Genomic DNA, 20,819 nt, shown 5'->3' with positions numbered 1-20,819 from the left:
ATGTCAGGAAATATGTCCAAGGTACCACAATGTGCTGTTCATCAGTCACTGTCCACAATAGGATGAGAAGAACACCATCATTTATTCTAGTGAACAGGAAACATATGAAACATATAAATATAATTACCTAATGATGTGAAACATCTATGAAAGCATGTGATGAGTACAACACCCTATATTCCTGGAGCGATATGACCTGTTATTACATGGTTATATAATATGAAACATGGTTTAACTATGTAAAGTGCATACATAGTTTCAGAGGGGGGGGGTCAACACCTCTGTGCTCAGTCCCCTAACAGCTTGTCAACTGATAAATCCATTGATGTGCTACAGATGTTGCGACAGTGTCACTTCTTCATCCTGTTATGTTGACATCAGGGAAGCGTGCAAGTGACAATTTATGTAGCTGAGGCTTTTGTTTTTCTGTATTCACACTTGACACAATTTTCAAGATGTTCTAGCTCTGGCATGAAAAAACTTATCACGTCAGTATGCGTGACGCCATATCTCAGAGGATTAAACATGTAGGTGTAATCTGCATCAAGAGAAATATAAGATGTATGCAATGTACATGGCAGCAGAGAGGTTAAAGATGGGCATTCCACAACAGGCTGCAGGCTGAGAGACCAATCAGCTCGCAGAACAGGGCTCAGAGGGCTTTGATTGGTTGCTCGGTAGCCCTGTTGTCATGATGATGGGAATCAGGTCCTGCCTGTGTGGTCTGTATCCAGGCGCAGAAGTATACAGAGAGCAAATGAAATGGATGGATAGGCTGCAGAACTTTCTGTCTCTGACACACACAAATATAACATAAATAAAAATGACCCCCCCCCCGCCGCCCAGTGTAAGTGTTTGTGATGATGGTGCTTGTGTTTAGTTGTTACATGCTGAGAATTAACAATAGCTGCTTGTTATAGAAGAGTTATATCATGTAACAGTGAATAATAGGAAGACTCTTACGTTGTTGGTACTGACTGACTTTGTGGGCCTTGCTCTTCATTAACACTGGGATACTAAATATTACCAGATATCAGCCTGAATAATAGAATATCAGGACTGAACCGATCTAGATGATCATGGTCATTAGGCTTTTGTTTGTCCACTGACGTCAGCTTGATCATTATAGTATGGCTGACCTATACCTGTTCTCGTCTTTGTCTGTTTCATCAATTTATCAACACATTCCCTGTATTAAAGTACATTCAGAACACTGGCTCCTCGGTTCACTCCCACCGGTGTCGTCTTCAACCACCACATGAGGGCACACGTGTAAAGGTTTTCGTACAGTACGCTGATGATTTAGATTTTTCAGATCATTACATGTAGCATGTATTTTGCCATTTCTTGTAATTTTGATTATCAGGGTTTATTAATGGATTCTATCACATTTTACTGTGTCAAGTATTTCAACACTTTTTCAACTAGCGATCTAAATTTACAAACCTTCACATATCCAGTGATTTTAAAAAGTTATATGATATTAAATATGAATACCACACTCTTCTTTTGCTCGTTAATGAGGAAAATTAAACAATGGCTTCAAAACATTTTAATGATGGAAGATGAGAAAGTAATTGGTGTTAAATTGATTATGTATTTACTACATTTGCTCCAACACTAAAACACTGCAGAAGGGCCACTTAACACAGTAGATTGTACTGAACACTACAGTAGCACCAGATCAGAGGAGCTGAAAAAACAATTAAACCCGTCTGGCTGTTGACAGAAATACAGAAACATCAACTGCTGACAGAAGTTGTACGAGCCTTACTGAGAAGTTACAGGACAAATAGAAAGCAAGGTTGCCATTTCTACACACAGAATTATTTTAAATCCATATGATCAAACTGATGAGTGAATGATGAATTATGTATGACGTAGCATAACAGAGAATACAGGTGCAGATTACATCTATTTTGAACATCCAGACACCATCAAGTGCACACAGAAACAAACACTGACATAACTCAGGATCTCCCAAAGCAATGTAGAGCAAGCAAACACAAATAACTACGTTTGTGTTAAATGTTTGTTAACAATGTGTCGGTGAGGTGTTACTTGAATTGGATTTTATGTTGGTTTACCTCATGTATTTTATTTCAACTGAGTGGATAGTGGAAGTGGCTTAAAGTGGATCTGTGACCTTTAAAAAAAATATTGGTGATTAAAAACATTTCATGAAATGGACTGTTGTGGTGGTATTTAACTGAAAAGCACGAAAGACTGATATGAGTGTGAATATTACTAGAAAATAAAGTGTCACCAATGGCACTCGATAATAAAGCATCTGCAAAGTCACCAAACCATCTCCTAACGTCTAAGACAGACCTGGATCGAACATAATTTGCTAATCTTTGTTCCATATTCTCAAGTGATAGATAGGTGGAATTTCGTTCTAAGGACAAAAGCCTTGGTACATTAAATACCACGCATTTGTTAGGTGCAAAAACATTAATCATTTGCACCCAGATCTGATTTTGTTTTAAAACCCCAAAACCCATGGTTGATGCCATTTACAGGGAAACTTTGCAGGTGTTTATTATCAGTCTACAAAATGGAGATATGGCCTCCAAGAAGGAAACAAAAATTTTACAAAAACAAGTAAAAGCAACAGGACATAAATAATAATGAATGTTTTTTCTTGTTGACTTTTTAAAAACATTTTCTTACAATACCCAAACTTCTACCAATCCTAGCATCAAGCTGGAGGAACAACCCAAAACAGGCATCAAGCACTTCCTGGGTTAGCAGGAAATACTATAGCTGCACTGAAGGTGTTGAGGTTGTGTCCAACTGAAGGGTCAGCCACTTTTTACTGTACTGACTAAGACCCTCCAGCTGTGCTCCTTTCCACCTACATTTCTCTCAGCTCTGCTGTAGAGGGCAAAGCAGTCAAATACGACTGGGCCCTCAGAGAGGTGCAGAAGTGCCAGTTATGGCCTCTATTACTGCTGTCTTTAATCAATTAAACGACCATTAACACACTCTCTGCCTCATTCTATCATTAGCCTCAAATTTGAATACTGCTTGCTTGCAGAGTACACTCACTCACTATGAGTAGAGGCTCGAGGCTGGCCCAGACAACTTCTAAATCAAATCACTCAATTTTTACCTCCCTTACTCTATCCAATCCAGCCTTCCTGAGACTTATTAAGTCTCCCTTGTCTCTTTCCAGGGAAGCTCACTGATCTTAACACATACATACACACACACACTTCATCACAAGGGGGAAAAAGCTCTTCGAATCCACCCTGCTCTCACTACATTTGCTTATATTTCATAAGAAGTGGTTCTTCGCTTTCTTTATCATTTCCACTCCCCCTTCCTCTGCTTAAGTGTGTCTCCTCTCCTGGCTGAGTGGCAAGCAGGCTTCAGCAGTTGGGTTCCTTTGATTCCAACTTAGCATGGTTCAGCCCACTTTGGCCCAGCTGAGGAAAGCAGGGATGTCTCGGACTGGGACGTTGCGGGTCAAAGCTTTGACACGCAGGTTACGGTCATCTGTAAGGAGTACCACCTCCCTCTGGAGCCTCACTGTCCCATCTGTGTGTGTGGAGGGGGGACAAAGAGTAGTACGAGTTTGTAAGTCTCTGCTTGTGTGTGAGAACATGAACACTGACAGCAAATTAATGACAGTCAACGTTACATACTTCTCTGATCAGGCATGAAATCCTTTGCCTTGTCCTTGCAGTAGTGGAGACAGCAGGACAGAATCACATCATCATTATTACCCTGAGGAAGAAAAGAAACCTAAGTTACTAAAAAATAAACAGTACAAGTATTTGGTGTAGTAGTAATGCCTATTATTCTATTATTTCCAACATTTTGGGCTACATTTATCTGGGCTCTCACCTGCTGTCCAGAGTTGTCTTCACTACGGAATGCAATAGACTCAAGTTGATTTCCTCTGCTTGTCAGGGCTCTAAGGTACGGCTCCCTGGCTTCAAATCCTTTCTCTAGGAAAGCCACTGCCAACCGGGCCTTCTCCTGCACGGCCCGCACATGGGTCGCGCTGATGTTATAGTTGCCACGAAGGCCAGTGCTGCGCCCTCCTGACCCCATTACTCCACCAAAGTTGTCCTGTCCTTTTGCCAACCCATCTAACTCTGTAATGACTGAGGGAGAGAACACACATCACACTGTGAGTGCACAGGGCATTCATATAATTTTAAACATGTCACAACGATTCAATTTAATCCTCCACCCTTTTACTAGAGCAACCATCCTTTAATGTCTTTTCTCTTTTCTCTGTTTCTGTCTCAGTCTTACCGATAAGTGGCACAACTATTATGTATGTTCCACACTGAAGGAGCTTCCTCAGCCCTTCCAAGTGATCAATGAATCCATTAGTATCTGGAACCAAAAAGAGAGGCCTCACTTCCAGCTCCAACTGCCCACCTGTTTGCAGCACTGCCTGTAACACACACACACACACACACACACACACACACACACATTAAATTTTATGTGAAATTCCACTGTGCACAACATGGTATAACCATATACACCTGTCTTATTCAATTGATACAAACTTTACAATTTTAATACATCACCAGAAAGAAAACTAATGTTTTACCTGAATTTTATCCCTGCGCTTCTGTTGCTGTGCCAGTTTGTTGGTGAGCGCGTGGCGTCGTGCCTTCAGCTGTCTGATGTCATTCTCACTGTCCTCCGCCTCCTCCTCTCCTTCTGATGCAGAGAGAGAGGACTCTGCCTCGACTATGACATCATCAGCCTGCCAAACAAGACATATTTTCAAGAATTTCAGCCTCGGCTTAACTGCAAAGAAAATGTGATTTTAGCATTTACATAATTTTGTATATGTCAAGTTTTTAAAAAAAGGCATGCAATCAGAGATGAAAATAAGAAATGGGAGCTAACTGAATAGGAAAGGTTATTAGAGGGAAAGTAGGCGAAAGACAGTCACCTCTTTTTCTGTTAGAGAATCCTGCCTGCTCCTTGTATCCATCAAGTGGTTAGATGGAGGAGAAGTTGCCACAGAGACATATTTGCCCCCTTTGAAAGCCAACAAAGGCTCTTCCTGTCCACACAAAGCCTCCAGAAAGTACTTCAGCACTGTGACTCTCTTACAATCTGCTGCTATTGCCTGAGGAAAGAGGGAGAATGTATATGTGCACTGAGAACAGGAAGAGAACTGTTAGGGTTACATATAAAATCTGACACTCTGAAGGTAAAAAAATCAGTAGACTGTTCTACAGGAGTGGTAGTATGAACTGCAGGGTTACAATATAATAAAATACACCTTTACTTTCCATTTACCATGTCAGTTTGTCGGTCTTTGTAACAAGGCTCCTGTGGTGCAGCCAGCAGTGGTACAAAGCCAGCAAGTAGCCGGTCCTCCTTCAATTGCAGCACAGTCAACTCCTCATCTCCCTCGCTTTCTTCAGTGTCGACTTTGTACAGTGGCACTTCCTCATGGTCTACACGGGCCAGCATGTTACACAGATCAGCCAGGCACTGCCAAACATCAGGGGAGGAACTTGATAGAGAGGAAAAGTCACGAGTGATGGTGAGAAATTAAAGAACTACAGTCTGAAAAGAGCTGGCGTGTGTAGTTTGTGTAAATGTACCAGTATAGGGCCATGAGCAGAAGCAACGGATTGCCACGTGGTAGTAATTTGAAGCTGATATGATAAATACTTTTTATTAATAACAATGTATCAAAAAATGTGTGTAATGCACAGCTTAAAGTCATAAACCTTCAGAAAATTATTCCACTTGGCTTTATAGGGTTTTAGCTCACTATTTAGCTGTCTGGATTGCAGCTTCACCTTTTGATTAACTACCACTGCTCTCAGTGAAAAAGTTACCCACTGTACACTACCTTCTCACCACCAAACAACAAAGTTAGCAACTAGCTGGTGAACATAATGGAGCATTTAGCAACTAAATAGCAAGATGCTTGAGTTGGTAGAGACCAGATTTACCAGGTTGCTCCATAAGTGCTGGATGTGCAAATAAGCAACTGTTTGCTAGCAGGTTGCTCATATATCACCTTAAAAAGGTGAAGATATGTAAACGCTGTGATTGTAACTTGTTTCCACTGACCCCAATTGGCAAAAAACCTCCAAACCAATTTGTTTTTGCAGCTTTAAAAAGTACTCACTCTATACTGCATGGTGGTGGGTTCCACTGGTCTGGATGTCCCAGCATCCAGTCAGACCAGACCTTAATGCTTGGTAGGAGTTCTCTAAGATCCAATGGGAAGGCAGAGACCCTCACCATACCCTCCAGCTCCTCCCCTTTACTTTCCTCCTCTCCATCTGCCATGGGGACTGGTTCTGAAAGAGATTTTTTTTCTTAAAACTTAATAGTCAAAAAACAAAAACCCAACACTGAAAGGAGGATGTGTTGAGTCTGACATTTTTATCTATTCTAAATGTCCCTTGATTTCTTTTTGTCCCATTATTTTTTCTCATTTTAATGCTCTTATCAACATGGAAAAGTGGATCAGCTTGCTTTGTGCAAATGTTGTTTTTATTGAAAAATCATCCATTGTCGCCTGGGTTTGACGAGGGGGCGGAGAATTTGCATCAGCTGTGTGTTTGGCCATCAAGTGGTATTTCAGACTGGGCGTGCTGCGATAACAGCTCAGTTCACAACGACAAAACACACAGATCACTTTGGTCTCGTCAATGGAACCATTTGGCAACTTTTTAAAAGTAAACTTTCCATTCAGAATATTTTGGCATCCATTTTGGCGTCTCACGCTCGCCATCCACTCAAAACATAACGTCTACTACTCTTAAACAAGTGTGTGCGGCGTGCCTGTTCTTTCGTTTCCGGTCTAGCTAGATCCGGTGTGGTGTTGTAGTTTTTCTATCATTACTAGTTGTTGCAACAGCATGAGAAAAAAACTACAAAGTGTGCTAGGCCAAAAAGAACGTTAATCTCGCGATAAAAAAATTGACGCCATTAAAATGGGTTTGCGTTAACGCCGTTAATAACGCGTTAAACTGACAGCACTAGTTTTTAAGTTTACCTTAATTTAATAAATTAATAAAGTAATAATAAATAATAAAGTACCTGAATTGGATATGAGTGTAGGGCCACATACATAAACACTGCTGATCCAATACTTTAAATGAACAACTACTTGTTGATCTTTCTGTGTGTGTACCTGCAGGAGTATCTCTGAGCAGCTCTGTGCAGCGCTGCACCAGCAGCGCAAACATGCCGAGGCCCAGGGCAGTGCTTTGCTCGTGTAAAACAGACCGCACCTCCCCATCTTCACCTAACAAAAACAGAGACAAGAATTTGAAAAAGTACTTCCTAAATACTCTTTGTATCAACATTACAAATGACTTGTGTGCAGCCCCAGCATGTGTGTTCATTTTCTAATTGTATTCAAGAACTGAGTGCTCAATTGAATAAATAACAACTTGTGAAGAGAAGATGTGAGAAGATTTAAAGTGGGGCAAAGAGCCATTATCAACTCTGTTTTCACACTTTGAACAAAAAACAAATGAACAAGTGAAAGTTGTTCCCCAGCCATTCTGTATTAATTAAGCAGATACACACAATGCATTAAAGCTATGATGGAATATGTGTGGTTTTATGATGACAATCATGGTGTATGCATATGAATGAATAGTGAATGTGAGCATTACTTCTGCTGTGGGCATTGTGTATGGTGAACATATTGATGGTGATGATCTGCAGCATGTGCGTGCTGCCCAGTAGGGAAGGGCCATGCTGGAGCAGCGTCCTAAATTCCTGCAGAACACGGCTCGCCACACCAGGGAAGGATTCCATGCTGTATAGGCAAGAAACACACATTCACAAAAATAAAGAAAAACAGACACAGAAGGCAAAGAATTTAAAGATCATTCAGTCCATGAATTTAAGAGATGGAATGCATGAGACATCACTTACCCCACTTTAGTGAAGAGCTTTCCATGTGCATGCAGGAAACTCAGAATGAATCTCTTATTTAGCTGGAGAAAAAAAGAGAAGGCCAAAAGCAGAAAAGTATTAATAATCTTTGGGCAAGTTTTATTTTGCAACAAACCCTACAGCACAGCACATGACAAGAAAACATATCTTCCTCCACTGTCGAAGCACAAGGAGAGGTTTAGAACTGATGTCATGTACTATTATTATATGCATTGAACAATAGGGATGGGAGGAAATGGATTGAGAGGCTACTGAAGCTGGAAGGGGCAGAGAGGATATACATACAGACGCCTCTATCGACAGAATACACTGACCGCACACAACTAGTGAACAGAGGCAGAGTACATTGGAAAGACAAAATGGATTTGTAAAAAAGTTAAGAAAAATGGTAATAGTACAAAACTATGTTTTATTACTACATTTTAGCAGGGCATTTAAAGCCACTATTAGTATAACCAGTGTGACTGCTATAAAGCATGTTAAACAAATTGTTATTTTTCTTGAACGCTCACAGCATGGTTGTAATTGATAAAGAGAAATAGACAATAAGACAACAGTATGGAAAATTATGATCTTCATCCAGAAAAAACTATGATTAGAGTAGAGCTTTGATTCTCTGCCTGAACCCGATTGTACCCGACTCAACCTGCTGGGTTTGGACCATTGACAGTATATGTAATGGACAGAGCTGTATCTGTATATAAATATACACACACACACACCAGTGTCTTTGAGAACCTGTTTATACTTCGTATTGATCGGATCACAAGTGGATAGCTCTAAATATAAGTGCAAACGATCACCAAGACGTATTGTGATCAGATCACTCAAACCACTTGCCGAGGTGGTCTGGGGCACATTTGACACGCTGCCTACAACAAATTCTTCATTATTTCAGCATTCTTGTGAATTCTGCAAATGTCACACATCAAGTTATTTCTTTCTTTGTGTGAAAAACATAGAGTCTGTTTGTCCCAGTGTGTTATTACTGTTGGGCCACTTGTTAAAAATGTTATCTTTTCAAATGATGTACACAAGTGGTCAGACAGTGGTACAACCTCCTCTACTGCCATTCACTGTCAGTGGCTGTTCAGGTTCCGGCCTGTCAACAGAGAGATAATCAATTGTGTGAGCATACGCACACTTCTTCTTTCCCCGACTCTGGCAATAATGTCTTCCTTCATCATCTGTGATTACAAAACACCAGATTCCCTCACAGTCAGAGAAAGTAAAAGTGTTTGTCCTGCTTATATAGTTAAGTTAAAAAAAATCCCACAGCGCATCACAGACCATCTCTCCTACAGAGCTTACACTGCAGATAAAACATGCGACTTAGGCTGATATAGGAGTTTAGTGTGGCACTGAACTGAAAACAGGAATGAATTGTCAAATCTTAGTATTGAACAGCCAACTGGACATTAATAATGGTCATTCAACAGACAAAATTCTGAGTAGGGTACAGTCTTGTGCATATAGAGTGGGGAAATGAGATCCAATCTTGTGTGTGTGTTTGTGTGTCTGTATTTGTGAAAGAGCAAAAGAAAGGGATCTTACATCACTAGCACTGAGACTGCCCAACTCTCCATCCTGTTCAGAGTCTCTGCTGGATTCGCTAACTCCTCTCAGTGAGGATGGGGTTGCTGCTTGTCCGCTGGGGCGAATCCAAATCTCCACACGTGCTCCATCTTCCCCTCTTCCTCTTCCTCTTACTGCTGGACCCCTGGAGCCTCCGTCATATTCCTGCCTCCTCCTTCGTTCAAGCTGCTCAGCCTACAAGAACAAAGTCTGTAAACAAGAAGCACTTGCGCTGCCTGAAGTGTCTGCATAATCACCAGATTATAGTAAACATGACGAGGTATGCTAATAAGGTAATAAGGCAAATTATTAAATTTAATTAACAATCTAATACATTTATATATAAGATTTTTTTTTTTATATGTGTTAATATTTATCTGAACTCAAGGATTTTGTGTGTGATAAAATCATCAAGTGTGTCTTGGGCAGGTATAAATGTGATATGAGGTATAAATTGAAATAGTAATAAAATAAAATAAAAATTATACTTCTGTCCATCCACTTCTGTTCCAACCAATAATTAACATCCACTAACATAACTGCTATCAAACCATGATGGTTCACTTCCAAGGTTCTGACTTTAAGTTATTTTCTATGAGTATATCCAAGCAGAGCCTGGACAACTATGTTAGAACTGCAGTTGACGTTCAAGTTTTTGGTCCAAGAAAAAAGGTCAATCATCTGGCACTATTGAGTTAATGACTAGTGTGTGTCTCACCTTACGCTTAGCTTCCTCAAACAGACTCATCAGGCTTTCCTTTGCAGTCAGGATGGGGTTGGAGGCTGCCAAGCTGCGCATATAATAATACACAGCATCCAACTTCCGCTTCTGTAAGTGAGAGAGGTGGGAAGAGAATAAGAGGGTGGGTGCGAACAAACCATTACTTAAAATATAGTTGTATTTTCAATTATCCCCCTGTTTAGGCCTGCACAGAACTTTTTCAGCTAAATATCCAACTCTCAACCTTCCATACTACATTTCACCTACTGTATAGACTGCCAGCAGGGCCAGCTGGTTATATGGTCGTCCATTTTTGGGGGCAATCTGCTGGGCTTTCAGGTACCAGCTTAGAAAAAATAGAAAATGTGCAATCATAAGATACCATCAAAAAAACTTAGGCCTTTCAAAAGGGCAGTTGCATTGCATTTACTTTAAAATAATATGGTTCCCAACTAATTGGCCATAGGCAGCGAGAAAGGAACCTCTTCTGTTATGGTAGTTTCCTGTCTTTAGCAGGTAGTGTCTCAGGAAAAACAAGTCCAGGAGTAAGAATGGCAAAGTTATAAAAACCTGTCAGAGCTTGAACTTACTATTGACATATAACACGTCATTACATATTTGACATTATAACCTCCTGACTCAGATCGAATGTTTAATGCCGATACACATGACGTATTTTTCAATGTGTGTAAGGAATGACACAATATAGAATGCTTGAATTAAAACCTACCTGCGAGCCTTGCCGTAGTTGGCTGAGTCACTGGCTTGTTCCCGGTAACGTGCTATATCTCCCTGACAGATCATGCAGCGCTGAGCACTGATAAGTGCATACTTTACCTGAAAAATACAGAAATACAAAAAATAATTACCACATACAAAGTTCAGTTATTACATAACTGTAAACTAAGTTGCTGTCAGAAAAGATATATTGCTATTAACACAGTAATCTGGCCATTGACTTGCTCAATACATTTAACACTGTATCTGTAATGCAGGCATATAGTATTAGATATAGATACTGAATACATTTTAAGAGTTATTATTATTCGAACAGGCGTTAAACACACACAGACCAAAATGAGCATTGCTGTACCGTTTTGCGTAATGGTCGAGCCCTGATAGCCATGCCATCCATGTAATCCTCCAACTTAAACTGGTACACTGTCTGCAGCTTCTGAAGCAGCGCATCAAAGAATAGAGCTCCCTGTAAGACACAGGCAATGATCAAAATGGACAAGTGAAGTTAAAGTGAAGAAAAGATTCATTGTTTTTTTCCATAATTAGTCATCTTTAATACGTGTATGTGTACATACTAGGGATGTCATAATACCAGAAATTTAGTAGTCGATACCAATGCCAGTGAAATTCCACAATTCTTGATACCACAGTAAAAAATAAATCCCATGTACAAGTTGCACTCCTTTCATTAAAAATAATTCCAATTACAAAAAATAACAGTATTATTCACACACTACTCAACTCATACTATCTTCTCACCTTGCTTTCCCCTTCAATACTCTTTCCACACATACACACCTACTGTGGTTGTCGTCTTTCTCTCCCTCTTTCACGCACGCACATCTCTTGCTGTTTCTCTCTCCCTGTATGTGTTTCTGTTGACTTTCTTCAGCACTAAGTTTTACAAAGTCTCCCAAAGGACACGACTCGCATTTGGGCTTTTTTCACCCGTGATTCTGCTCTAACAACAGCAGGTGAGCTGTGTGTGGAGGAGGCTCGTTGTTAATGACGCACCATATCAAAAAGATCAAAACCAACGTGGTACCGACATCAGCACCACCTGCTGCGTTTACTGCTGTTCGCTCTTGCTTTACCTGGTCTGTGCTTGTAAAATATCCCTGTGTCCGTGCCAGAGAGCAGAGATCTGTCTCTGTGTTTCTCTGCAGAGCACATGTCAGGTCACGAAGAAATGAATCCCCGGTATCTACGCTACTCTAGAAAAACGAGTACCTTAACATTTTCAGAACTTTGGCATAGACTTGGTTCCGAAGTATCAGTCCTAGCGACATCCCTAATGCATACAGAGAAAGTTTACAGGCTTTACTTATATGACAGGAATTATGAATTCATGATGGACTTTTACCATTACAAGAAAATAACACTGTAAAATGGTTCTGAAAATAAACATTTCCAAGATTCATAGGCAACATACAAACACACTATGTATATAATCTAATAATACACAATTACACTAATTTTGGTTTACTGATCCCAGTGCTTACCCAAATACTAATAAATGTCACAACTGTATATCCAATAAAGTTACCAAAGAGACTGTTAATATGCATCTGTAAGATTAAGGATCGTGGCCCTCAAATCTGCCCTCTTTGCAAAGACCTTTATACCTGTCCCTCCACATTTCCCACACATTCCTTACCTCGTCAAGCAGTGTGAGCAGCATGTTCCGGATATGAGGGGTGTTGTCAGAGGTTGGGTCTTTGAGTAGCTGCCGGAAGTGCTCTATGACCTGGTAAAAGACATTCTTCCACAAAGCCTGATCCATGTTCTGAGAGTCTGACAACTCGATGTCTGTTAGGATGACCTGCTCGTATAGCCCCAAAAGGTCAGCTCTAGAAAACACGAGGGCATAACGGGACAGTACATTTTCAATATGCCAACTGGCTCAGTTCTTCTGAGTTTATTAGTAATTAATCCCAAAGGGCAAAGATAAGATAGACATTTCCCCCCCTGAATCCTCACCTGAGCTGGGCCATGCGATCTAGTCCATCAGCACTCACTCTGTCTCGGGACAGCAGGTTACTGAGCTGGAGCTCCTGTGCATCTGCTGCCCTCAGCAGCCTTCCCAGTTCCCCTCTGGCTTGTTGCTCCACCTCTTCAAATGTCAAGGCACCTCCTGCACCTGGCTGGGTATAACCTGCTCCCCTGTAACTCCCAACGAACTGACCAGCACCAGGGCCCGGGTACATACCATTTGTGGGAGACATTTGGTAGGGCCCCATTGGATACGGATATGGGTAGCGCTGGCTGGTGGCCGTGCCAGGATTATGTGGGTTGCTGGTGGGCATGGGGTAGCAATAAGGGTTGTCGGAGTTCTGGAATTTGTAGTAAGCCATTGCAGCAGCCTGCTTGGATCTAAAGTGCTCATCCTGTGGGACCGGAGGACTGCCTGCAACCTCATCATCTGTGTCCAGAAAGTGAAGTTGTCCATATCCAGTCCCTGACTGAAGATATACAGGCTGTTGGACAGATGAATGCTGTGAGGATTGGGTGCTGGTAAGAGCAGGTTTCTGGTCTGGGTTATTTGGATCCCAGAGTCGTCTCACTCCTCCTCTGCCTCCTCTACTCCTGGAAGCAGCTCCTCCCCTAATTCCACCAAAAAGAAGCCTTTGCCCAACCTCAGGTGAATTAGAGATGTCTGTGCGGGCTGGAAGGACCAGGATACCCCCACCTCTGCCACGGGGGACCATGCCTTGCTTGCGATGTTGTGCAACTCCACTATGTGATGAGGTACCCGGTTGTTTTTCTAGAGATACCCTTAGGATTCCCCGACCTCCACTTTTATTTCCCTTTGGTCTGTTCCTTTCTTCCCTCCGCCTCTCTGCACTTAGCTCTTCCTCCCCACCTCTTCTTCTCCTCCTTCTATTCTCTGCAATGTCACTCATCTCACTCCCTTCCGGTGATTCTGTAGATGATTCCCTGTTGGTTGTCCAGCTTTGTAAATGACTCCTTCGTCCTGCCCCACTGTTAGTCATCCCCTCTTTGGTATTGTGCCTAGGCTCCAAGCGTGGCCACTTGATACTTTCTACATCCATTCCTAGTCCAGGACCATCCAGGCTGGTCACACTGCTGGCTGAGCTACTGCTGTAAGTTCGATTCCGTGAGCGCCGAATATCTGATTTGGAATATCGTTTTGAGGTTGGTGTGGTGATGTTTGCATTGGATTGCTTTCTATCACCTCTTTCTACAGCCCTGTCTACATTTCGTTGTGTCTTAGCATCTTTCTCAGCATCTCTGGACAGGTTGTTGTTGTTGTCTCCTCTTCTGTTTTCTCTGTGATTCTCTCTTCCTTTGTTTGGGTGTGTTTCTCCTGTCTTACCTAGTTTGTTATCCCTATCGGCTTCTGCTGCTATCTTGTCTCTTTCCTTCTCAGCTTTTCCCCCATCGCTCTTTCCCCCAATGCCTACTTCATGGTCTCCTCTTCTTGAATCTTGATTCCTATCTTTTTCCTTCTCCCCTCCTCTTCTCCTGCGGTTACCCTTGTCCCTCTTCTTCTCTACCTTTTCTTCCTCCTTTTTTTCCCCTCCCCCTTGGCCTCTTCTTTCCTTATCAGTCATTTCCCCTCTTCTGCAACTTAACTCTTCAACAACTTGGCCTTCACATCCTGCTTTAGCCTTTTCTTTCACGCTGAGCTTTTCTACTTTGCTAGTAATTTTCTCCACCGACGCGTCAGAGGGCAATGGAGGTTTTTCCACATCTCGACTTCCTTGCTTTCTGTTTGTCTCACTAGATTTAGACACTTTTATGTTTTCCTGTAAGCCTTTTACTTCTTTTTCTTTCCCTCCCTGCTTTTGTATAGACGTTTTTTTGTTCCCCTCCCTTTCCACTGTACTCAACTGAGATTCTGGCTCAGTTTTCTGTTCATGCTTCCTAGGGGGAGGCTTATCCTGCTCTCTTCCAACTCCACAGTCCTTTCCCTGAAAGTTCCTCCGGCTCCCAGGTTGATAAAATTCTCGGTCTGGTTTGCGGGCTTTCTTTGTCGGCTTAGCAGCTCCAACAGGTTCCTGGTGTTCTCTGTCATTTTCAACAAAGCCTTTTGCTTGATCTGCTTCTGTTTTAGCCTGTGACTTGCTGCCCTTTCTACAGTTTTGAGAGTTACTACCATCACCTCTCATCCTGTCTTCTTCCCTTTTGTCAGTTCCCATCCCACCCTCTGTGCATTCATGTCTCTCTGAAACTTTATCAGAGACACCCTTTTTCTCACTCTGTGATGGTTGATCATGCTCATATGAATCAGCAGCCAGGGGGTCACTTTGACCAGTTTCTCCCTCTTCACTGTCATGGGGACGCCGTCCATGTCCAGCTACCGACTGGTAACGCTGCAGATCGGGGCGCTTTCCTTCACGCTTCCTTTGCTGCTTGTGTATGTGATGCTCCTGTTGCTCCTCTGCCGAGAGCAAAACACAAAGAGAGAAGGATTTTAAGATGCTGAAAAAAAGTCACTTGCCAACACAGTATATGGGGTAGGGGTATTGAAGATTAAGGCTGGCATATTCTGGTTCTCTTTTAAATCCCATGAAATTCAACAATGCTTTATACTGTCTCTCAGTATTTTCCAACTTATCTACCCTGACTGTGAAGCTCAGCATCAAGCCCATTCATTCATCCTGAAGACGTACATGTTTAAAAATGGGTCTAAAAACAGTTTGATACCAACAAAGAGCTCAGTAATTTACTTAACAAATCAAATCAGATTTGTAGCCCTTCAGTTGCCGAAATGTAACCATGTATATAAAAAAAATAAATTTAAATACACTGCAGGGTATTTAAAGCCTTCCAAAACCACAGAAGGCATAAGACACCAGACAGTCTGTCCTATTCAGAATTAAAACTAATCTAAAAAGTGGGTCTTAAGCTTCGATTTAAAAAGGCCGAGATTGGGGGGGGGTGTTTTTTCCACCGTCGAGGAGGAGGGAAAACAAAGGAAGATCGCCCCACTGTTTAAGTTTTGAGCTGTGGGACTTCTAACAGAAGCTACCTAAGAAGCTCCCCAAATTTCAAACATTTAAACTGTGAAAGTAGGTATTGATGGTTTTAGCAAACCTTACTTAAGCAGGATTAAATAGGCCATTTGTTTATTTTGAGCTGTGATTAATATCCATTTACTGTGGTAGTATTGATGGCAGGAGAGCATTGCATTTTGGATTTACTAAAAAACAGTCCCTGTGTTTATCATGATGAAAGGACATGTCACCCAATGCAATGGAGTGTTTTATGGAGTTTTAATAGTTTTCAGACAAAAACAGAGGGCTACCACACAGAGAGACAAGCTACATCAGACTCTTGTTAAAGAATTAGTTAATAATAACAAAAACAGACAATATTTAAGCTTTATTCATTAAATACACAACAACTGAAGTTCTGCCTGTTTCGGAACCAAATCACGTTTATCAACATTTAAGATGCTTATAATGTGATGGATGGTAGGTTGTAAACCTTGGATGTCTAAATGGAAACAGACGTGTGCATATTCACAAACACATGATACCCACTAAACACCGCATTAATGGACCTGAACAGTCACAGCGATGTACGAACAGAAAGTACGTTAACGTTACAGTTAATGTTAGATTAAGGAGAATTGTTATTGCACTTATTGTGCGGCTACAAATAAATAAGAAACAGACTTAAATAAAGTATTATAAAAAAAACCTTTTGTCCTCTTCGACAGAAAGAGGGTAACTGTATTGTTAGCTGACAGCCGTTAACTTAACGTTAGTCCTTTCTCTAACGTTAACTAACGTCTAACTCAACGCGTCGATAAATCATTAAACATTAAGAGCAACACTCTTTCCTCTAATTTGCTTAAAAGTAACACAAGAAAAGGCAGTGGGGGGGGGGTATTAAAAGCAAGTCGCGCATAAATGAATCTGGTGTCTTTTATGATTTGAAGGGGGCGTTTAACACAGACCGCGCGGGACCAAAGAATGGACAGGCAGTTAGCCAACGAGCTAACAACATTAGCTGCTGACAAACTTAGCAACTCCGTAGCTCACTTTCAGACAACTTGAGAGACTTCTCCGCTCGGATTTATCGACCTTTTCACGATTTTACTCCCTCCACGTATCCGATTCACCCCCCTCTCACCTCTCTGACAGTCAGTAATATTGATTGAAATTCGACGCTTCTGCTCGGAGCTCCGCGGCTGAGATTCGCACTCTGTCCAGCTCGTTCGCCATCTTTGCCTTCACTAAAACAAACACAACAAGTACGGTGGCCCAGCTGGGTCAAAAAAATAGTCATCGTGTGACGTTTCGGCGAAAGCAGTACGAGCCCCTTTGAGTTTAATTGTTCGTTAATCTGTTGTCAGATCCAGCAGCATGAAAACGGAATAAACCACAAAACAGCTTATTAGTACTGACCATACTTTTTTATTTTATTAATGTTTATGTATATTTGTTTATTTGATTGGACCTTTCAGTGTGATCTTTATTTTCTTTTAGGTTGTTCTTTTGTTGGCTCTTGTCTATTGTATTCAATAATATTTTATTTTTCAAAATATGTAGTCAAAAAATATATAGTATGGATTTTTTGCTACCTGTTCTACCAGAAATCTTTTTTAGTAAAAAAAATATATAGTATAATTTTATAGAGAGCAGATTAACTAACAGGGATATCTTTCTACTAAATCTCTTTATGCATACATAGATATGTTATTTGATCATTTTGATAATTTGCTAAGGATTTCACTCAGTTTTCCAATCTTGCACCAAGCTCAGTTGTTTTCATTATAACACCCCTTATTACCTTTCTATTTAGGCTCATGGTTATTTTTTAAATGATTTACACTTTAGTTTATAGCTTTTCTAAACATTTTCTGTTACTTTTTGAGCCATTCTAAAATGTGTTATGTAATACTTAAGTAGGCCTTGACCTACATATGAGGCCTGGGGAAAGGGGGCTTAAAGGTCTGCACATTATATAAAGAAATAGACAGACAGATATTCTACATAGATACACATTCTCAGTTCCACACAATATCCACTAGATGTCAGGACTGATTTCTTATTCTCATTTTTAGCTCAACTTTCCTGTTGTCCAAACCTTCGGATTGGTCCAACAACGAACTTTCTCTCATTTACTTTTGTTTTCCATCTAAGTAATATATATTAACGTGGTGCAACATATCTTCCTCGTCATATCTTTCCTTTCTTTTCCTCCACTCATGACATTGATGTGAACTGACCAATTGCACGAGGGGGTGTGGAGAGGAATTGCTGAAACAAATGACAGAAACATACACAGTAAGACTGGGTAATGCGTGCATGCACGTATGTGCTTATGAGGAGGAATACATGGAGAGTTCATGCAGACATCATCGCTGATGCTGATGCTAGAGTAAACAGCTTCATTTCCCTAGCAACACCAAATTAAAGGGCCAGAGTCTCTTGTCCTTCCTATAAACATGATTCTTCTTCTAGAGCCAAACCGCCTCTTTTTCCACACACGCATTCCTTCATCATGTGACTAAATTATTCATCCAAGGTGCTTGGCTCACGTTGGCATAGTAATCAGGAATGTCTACACATACTCAAGTGTGTGTAGATTACTTTGTACACTAATAGAGGTTACTTCAGTCTAACTTAGCTACTACAGTATACTCCCAAAGCATAAACAGGCAGGCAGCAGAGAGAGAAGATACAGACAGCAAGAACCAGACTAATTAGACAATTTTATAGACTATGTCTTTATTTCTGTATTTATTTTATTTTCTGCTTATTTCAAAGTGTCATTTTCCTATCAATTTATTAATGAAGATAATATTGCACAGTATTTAAAAGCACTTGAAAAAAAGGTGCAATACAAACAAAGGTTAAATTAAGATGACACACTGATTATAATTATTATCATTATTTATCCTCATTATCATCCTTTTATTCATTCATCATTAACACTTCCTCTGTTTTTCATTTTGTTATTATAGTCATTTTTATGTGGTATTAACAATGTGAATGCAGAATACAGTTTTGATGTAGTGCTGGCAGTGTCTCTTGATGAAGCACTGGCACACCAGGGGTTGTAGAATGTTTCGTGTCTGCAGTGGAGAGGTGTGAGAGAGGGAGGGGGGGCTGCCGGAAGTGGTGGGCGTGTGTCTCCCTGTGTGTGTGTGTATGTGTGTGTGTGTGTGTGTGTGTGTGTGTGTGTGTGGAGAGAGAGAGAGAGAGAGAGAGAGAGAGATAGAGAGAGAGAAAGAGTCTGTAAGTGTGTGTGCTTTGTGTGCCTCCGTGCGTGTGTGTATGTGTGCAGAGTTCTGATTGTCAGTGCTGCACCACAGTGCAGGTGGAGCAATGCAGGATGATAAGAGACACAGAAGGACAGAGAGGGGGAGGCAGGGAGGTGGGGAGAGGGAGGGAGGGAAGGAGGGAGACGGAGAGAAAGAGGAAGCGAGGGAGAGAGGTGAGGAGGCATGATGCAGGAGGAGAGGAGAGACTGTGAATACAGATGAGAAAAAGCGGGGGAAGCAGGGAGTTTTTGCAGGTGAATTTCTGACACCAGGGGGTTCCTCCAGCCCAATCATATCTCGATCTCTCCTGCCCCCATCTCATTTTCTCTCTCTCCCTTTCTCTTTATGTCTATCTCTCTCTCTCCCCCCACTGGGACACTGGGAGGTGGGAGGAGATGACTTTTAGAGATGACTGGAGTGGAGGAGGAGGAGGACAGATGGGGGAATACAGTCAGCAGAGAAAGGTGGAGACAAGAACGGGACATTGTGGTTTGAGGATGGAGCAGAATGATAACGCTGGGGTTGAAAAACGGGTAACAAGTAAAAGAGAATGAAAATGACAAGGAGATGAAAGTTAGACGATTGAAATGGGATTTCAAGTAGTGAGAGAGACAGAACAGCGTGTGTAGGAGAGACAGACAGAAAGACAGAAAAAGAGAGTCTGAGGCCAGAGGCTTGTGTGACGCATATTTGCTGGCACTAGATGTTTGGAGTATATCCATTTCAACTGGTTTTAATGTATAATTCACAAAAAAGAGATGTAGGGAGTGACAGGGGAGGAATGAGCAAAGTGACAATATAAGATAGAGTACACGGAGTGATGTGTCAATGAACAGAGCCAAACACAAAATAGAGAATTTTAAAGTCGAGACTGTAACACAGATTGTAGCGGTGGAAGCTGTTGACTGCATTTCATGACCTCATTCAACAAAATATTCATTAAAAAAGTTAATCAAGGATCAAAACTTATTTTCTCCTGACTATGCTTCCCCTTAAAGGTAGTGTATACGGAATTCACTGCCACTAGATGTTGCACTAGAGCACCAGCATCTGGGCCCTGTGAACCACCAGACTCCATTCACACAACCAGTCATTTTACCTCACAGATAATTAACACACTTGGACAGAACTGGACGGAAACTAAATAAAACCCACCAAAACCGTCTTTCTTTCCAACAATCGGCCAATGCCGGATCGGCAGAAATAAATAAATATTTGTGAAACAGGCGGCAATGACAGCAGTGTTGCTAATCCTTGGGGACAAAAGTACATCCACTAAAAGTTATTGTCTTTTCCACACCGGCTCAGATTGTCATTCTAAGTGTCCGACAGCATTGTGGAAAGGATCCCTACAAAGATGGACCTTTTGTTTAACCAGAAAAACAGTCATTTTACCTTGCACATCATCATAATATTGTAAGTTTAGTCAAACTGGACACAGCGAAATAAAACTCACCAAAACTCTCAGTGTCTGCTCATGATGCTATTACACCACTATATATTTACATGGCTAATAGTCGTCTTGTATAAAATATAACATTTAAGTAGCTTCAGGGTTGTTAAAATCATCCTATTCCACAGTATCCCATACAGTAGTCTGTATTAGCTTGCTCCAACTCTTTACTG

At 41.2% G+C, this 20,819-nt stretch overlaps 1 protein-coding gene across 1 annotated transcript; it reads right to left on the bottom strand.

The window, feature by feature from the left end:
• Window positions 1-1,537: 1,537 nt before the first annotated feature.
• Window positions 1,538-17,153, bottom strand: smg6 (SMG6 nonsense mediated mRNA decay factor). The gene is given in 20 exon segments (XM_051402183.1): window positions 1,538-3,543; window positions 3,651-3,732; window positions 3,853-4,115; window positions 4,270-4,414; window positions 4,577-4,735; window positions 4,928-5,107; window positions 5,281-5,500; window positions 6,128-6,302; window positions 7,142-7,255; window positions 7,632-7,777; window positions 7,897-7,958; window positions 9,472-9,687; window positions 10,211-10,321; window positions 10,481-10,559; window positions 10,944-11,050; window positions 11,307-11,417; window positions 12,609-12,801; window positions 12,932-15,356; window positions 17,057-17,084; window positions 17,086-17,153. Coding segments are annotated over 20 exon segments (5,010 nt in total). The 5' UTR covers window positions 17,149-17,153; the 3' UTR covers window positions 1,538-3,412.
• Between the last annotated feature and the right edge of the window lie 3,666 nt (window positions 17,154-20,819).

This window comes from Dicentrarchus labrax, unplaced genomic scaffold, assembly GCF_905237075.1.
Source record: "Dicentrarchus labrax unplaced genomic scaffold, dlabrax2021, whole genome shotgun sequence".
In the NCBI taxonomy this organism is placed as follows: domain Eukaryota; kingdom Metazoa; phylum Chordata; class Actinopteri; family Moronidae; genus Dicentrarchus; species Dicentrarchus labrax.
The sequence above is the reverse complement of the archived record's forward strand: the minus strand, read 5'-3'. Positions and strand labels throughout refer to the sequence as shown.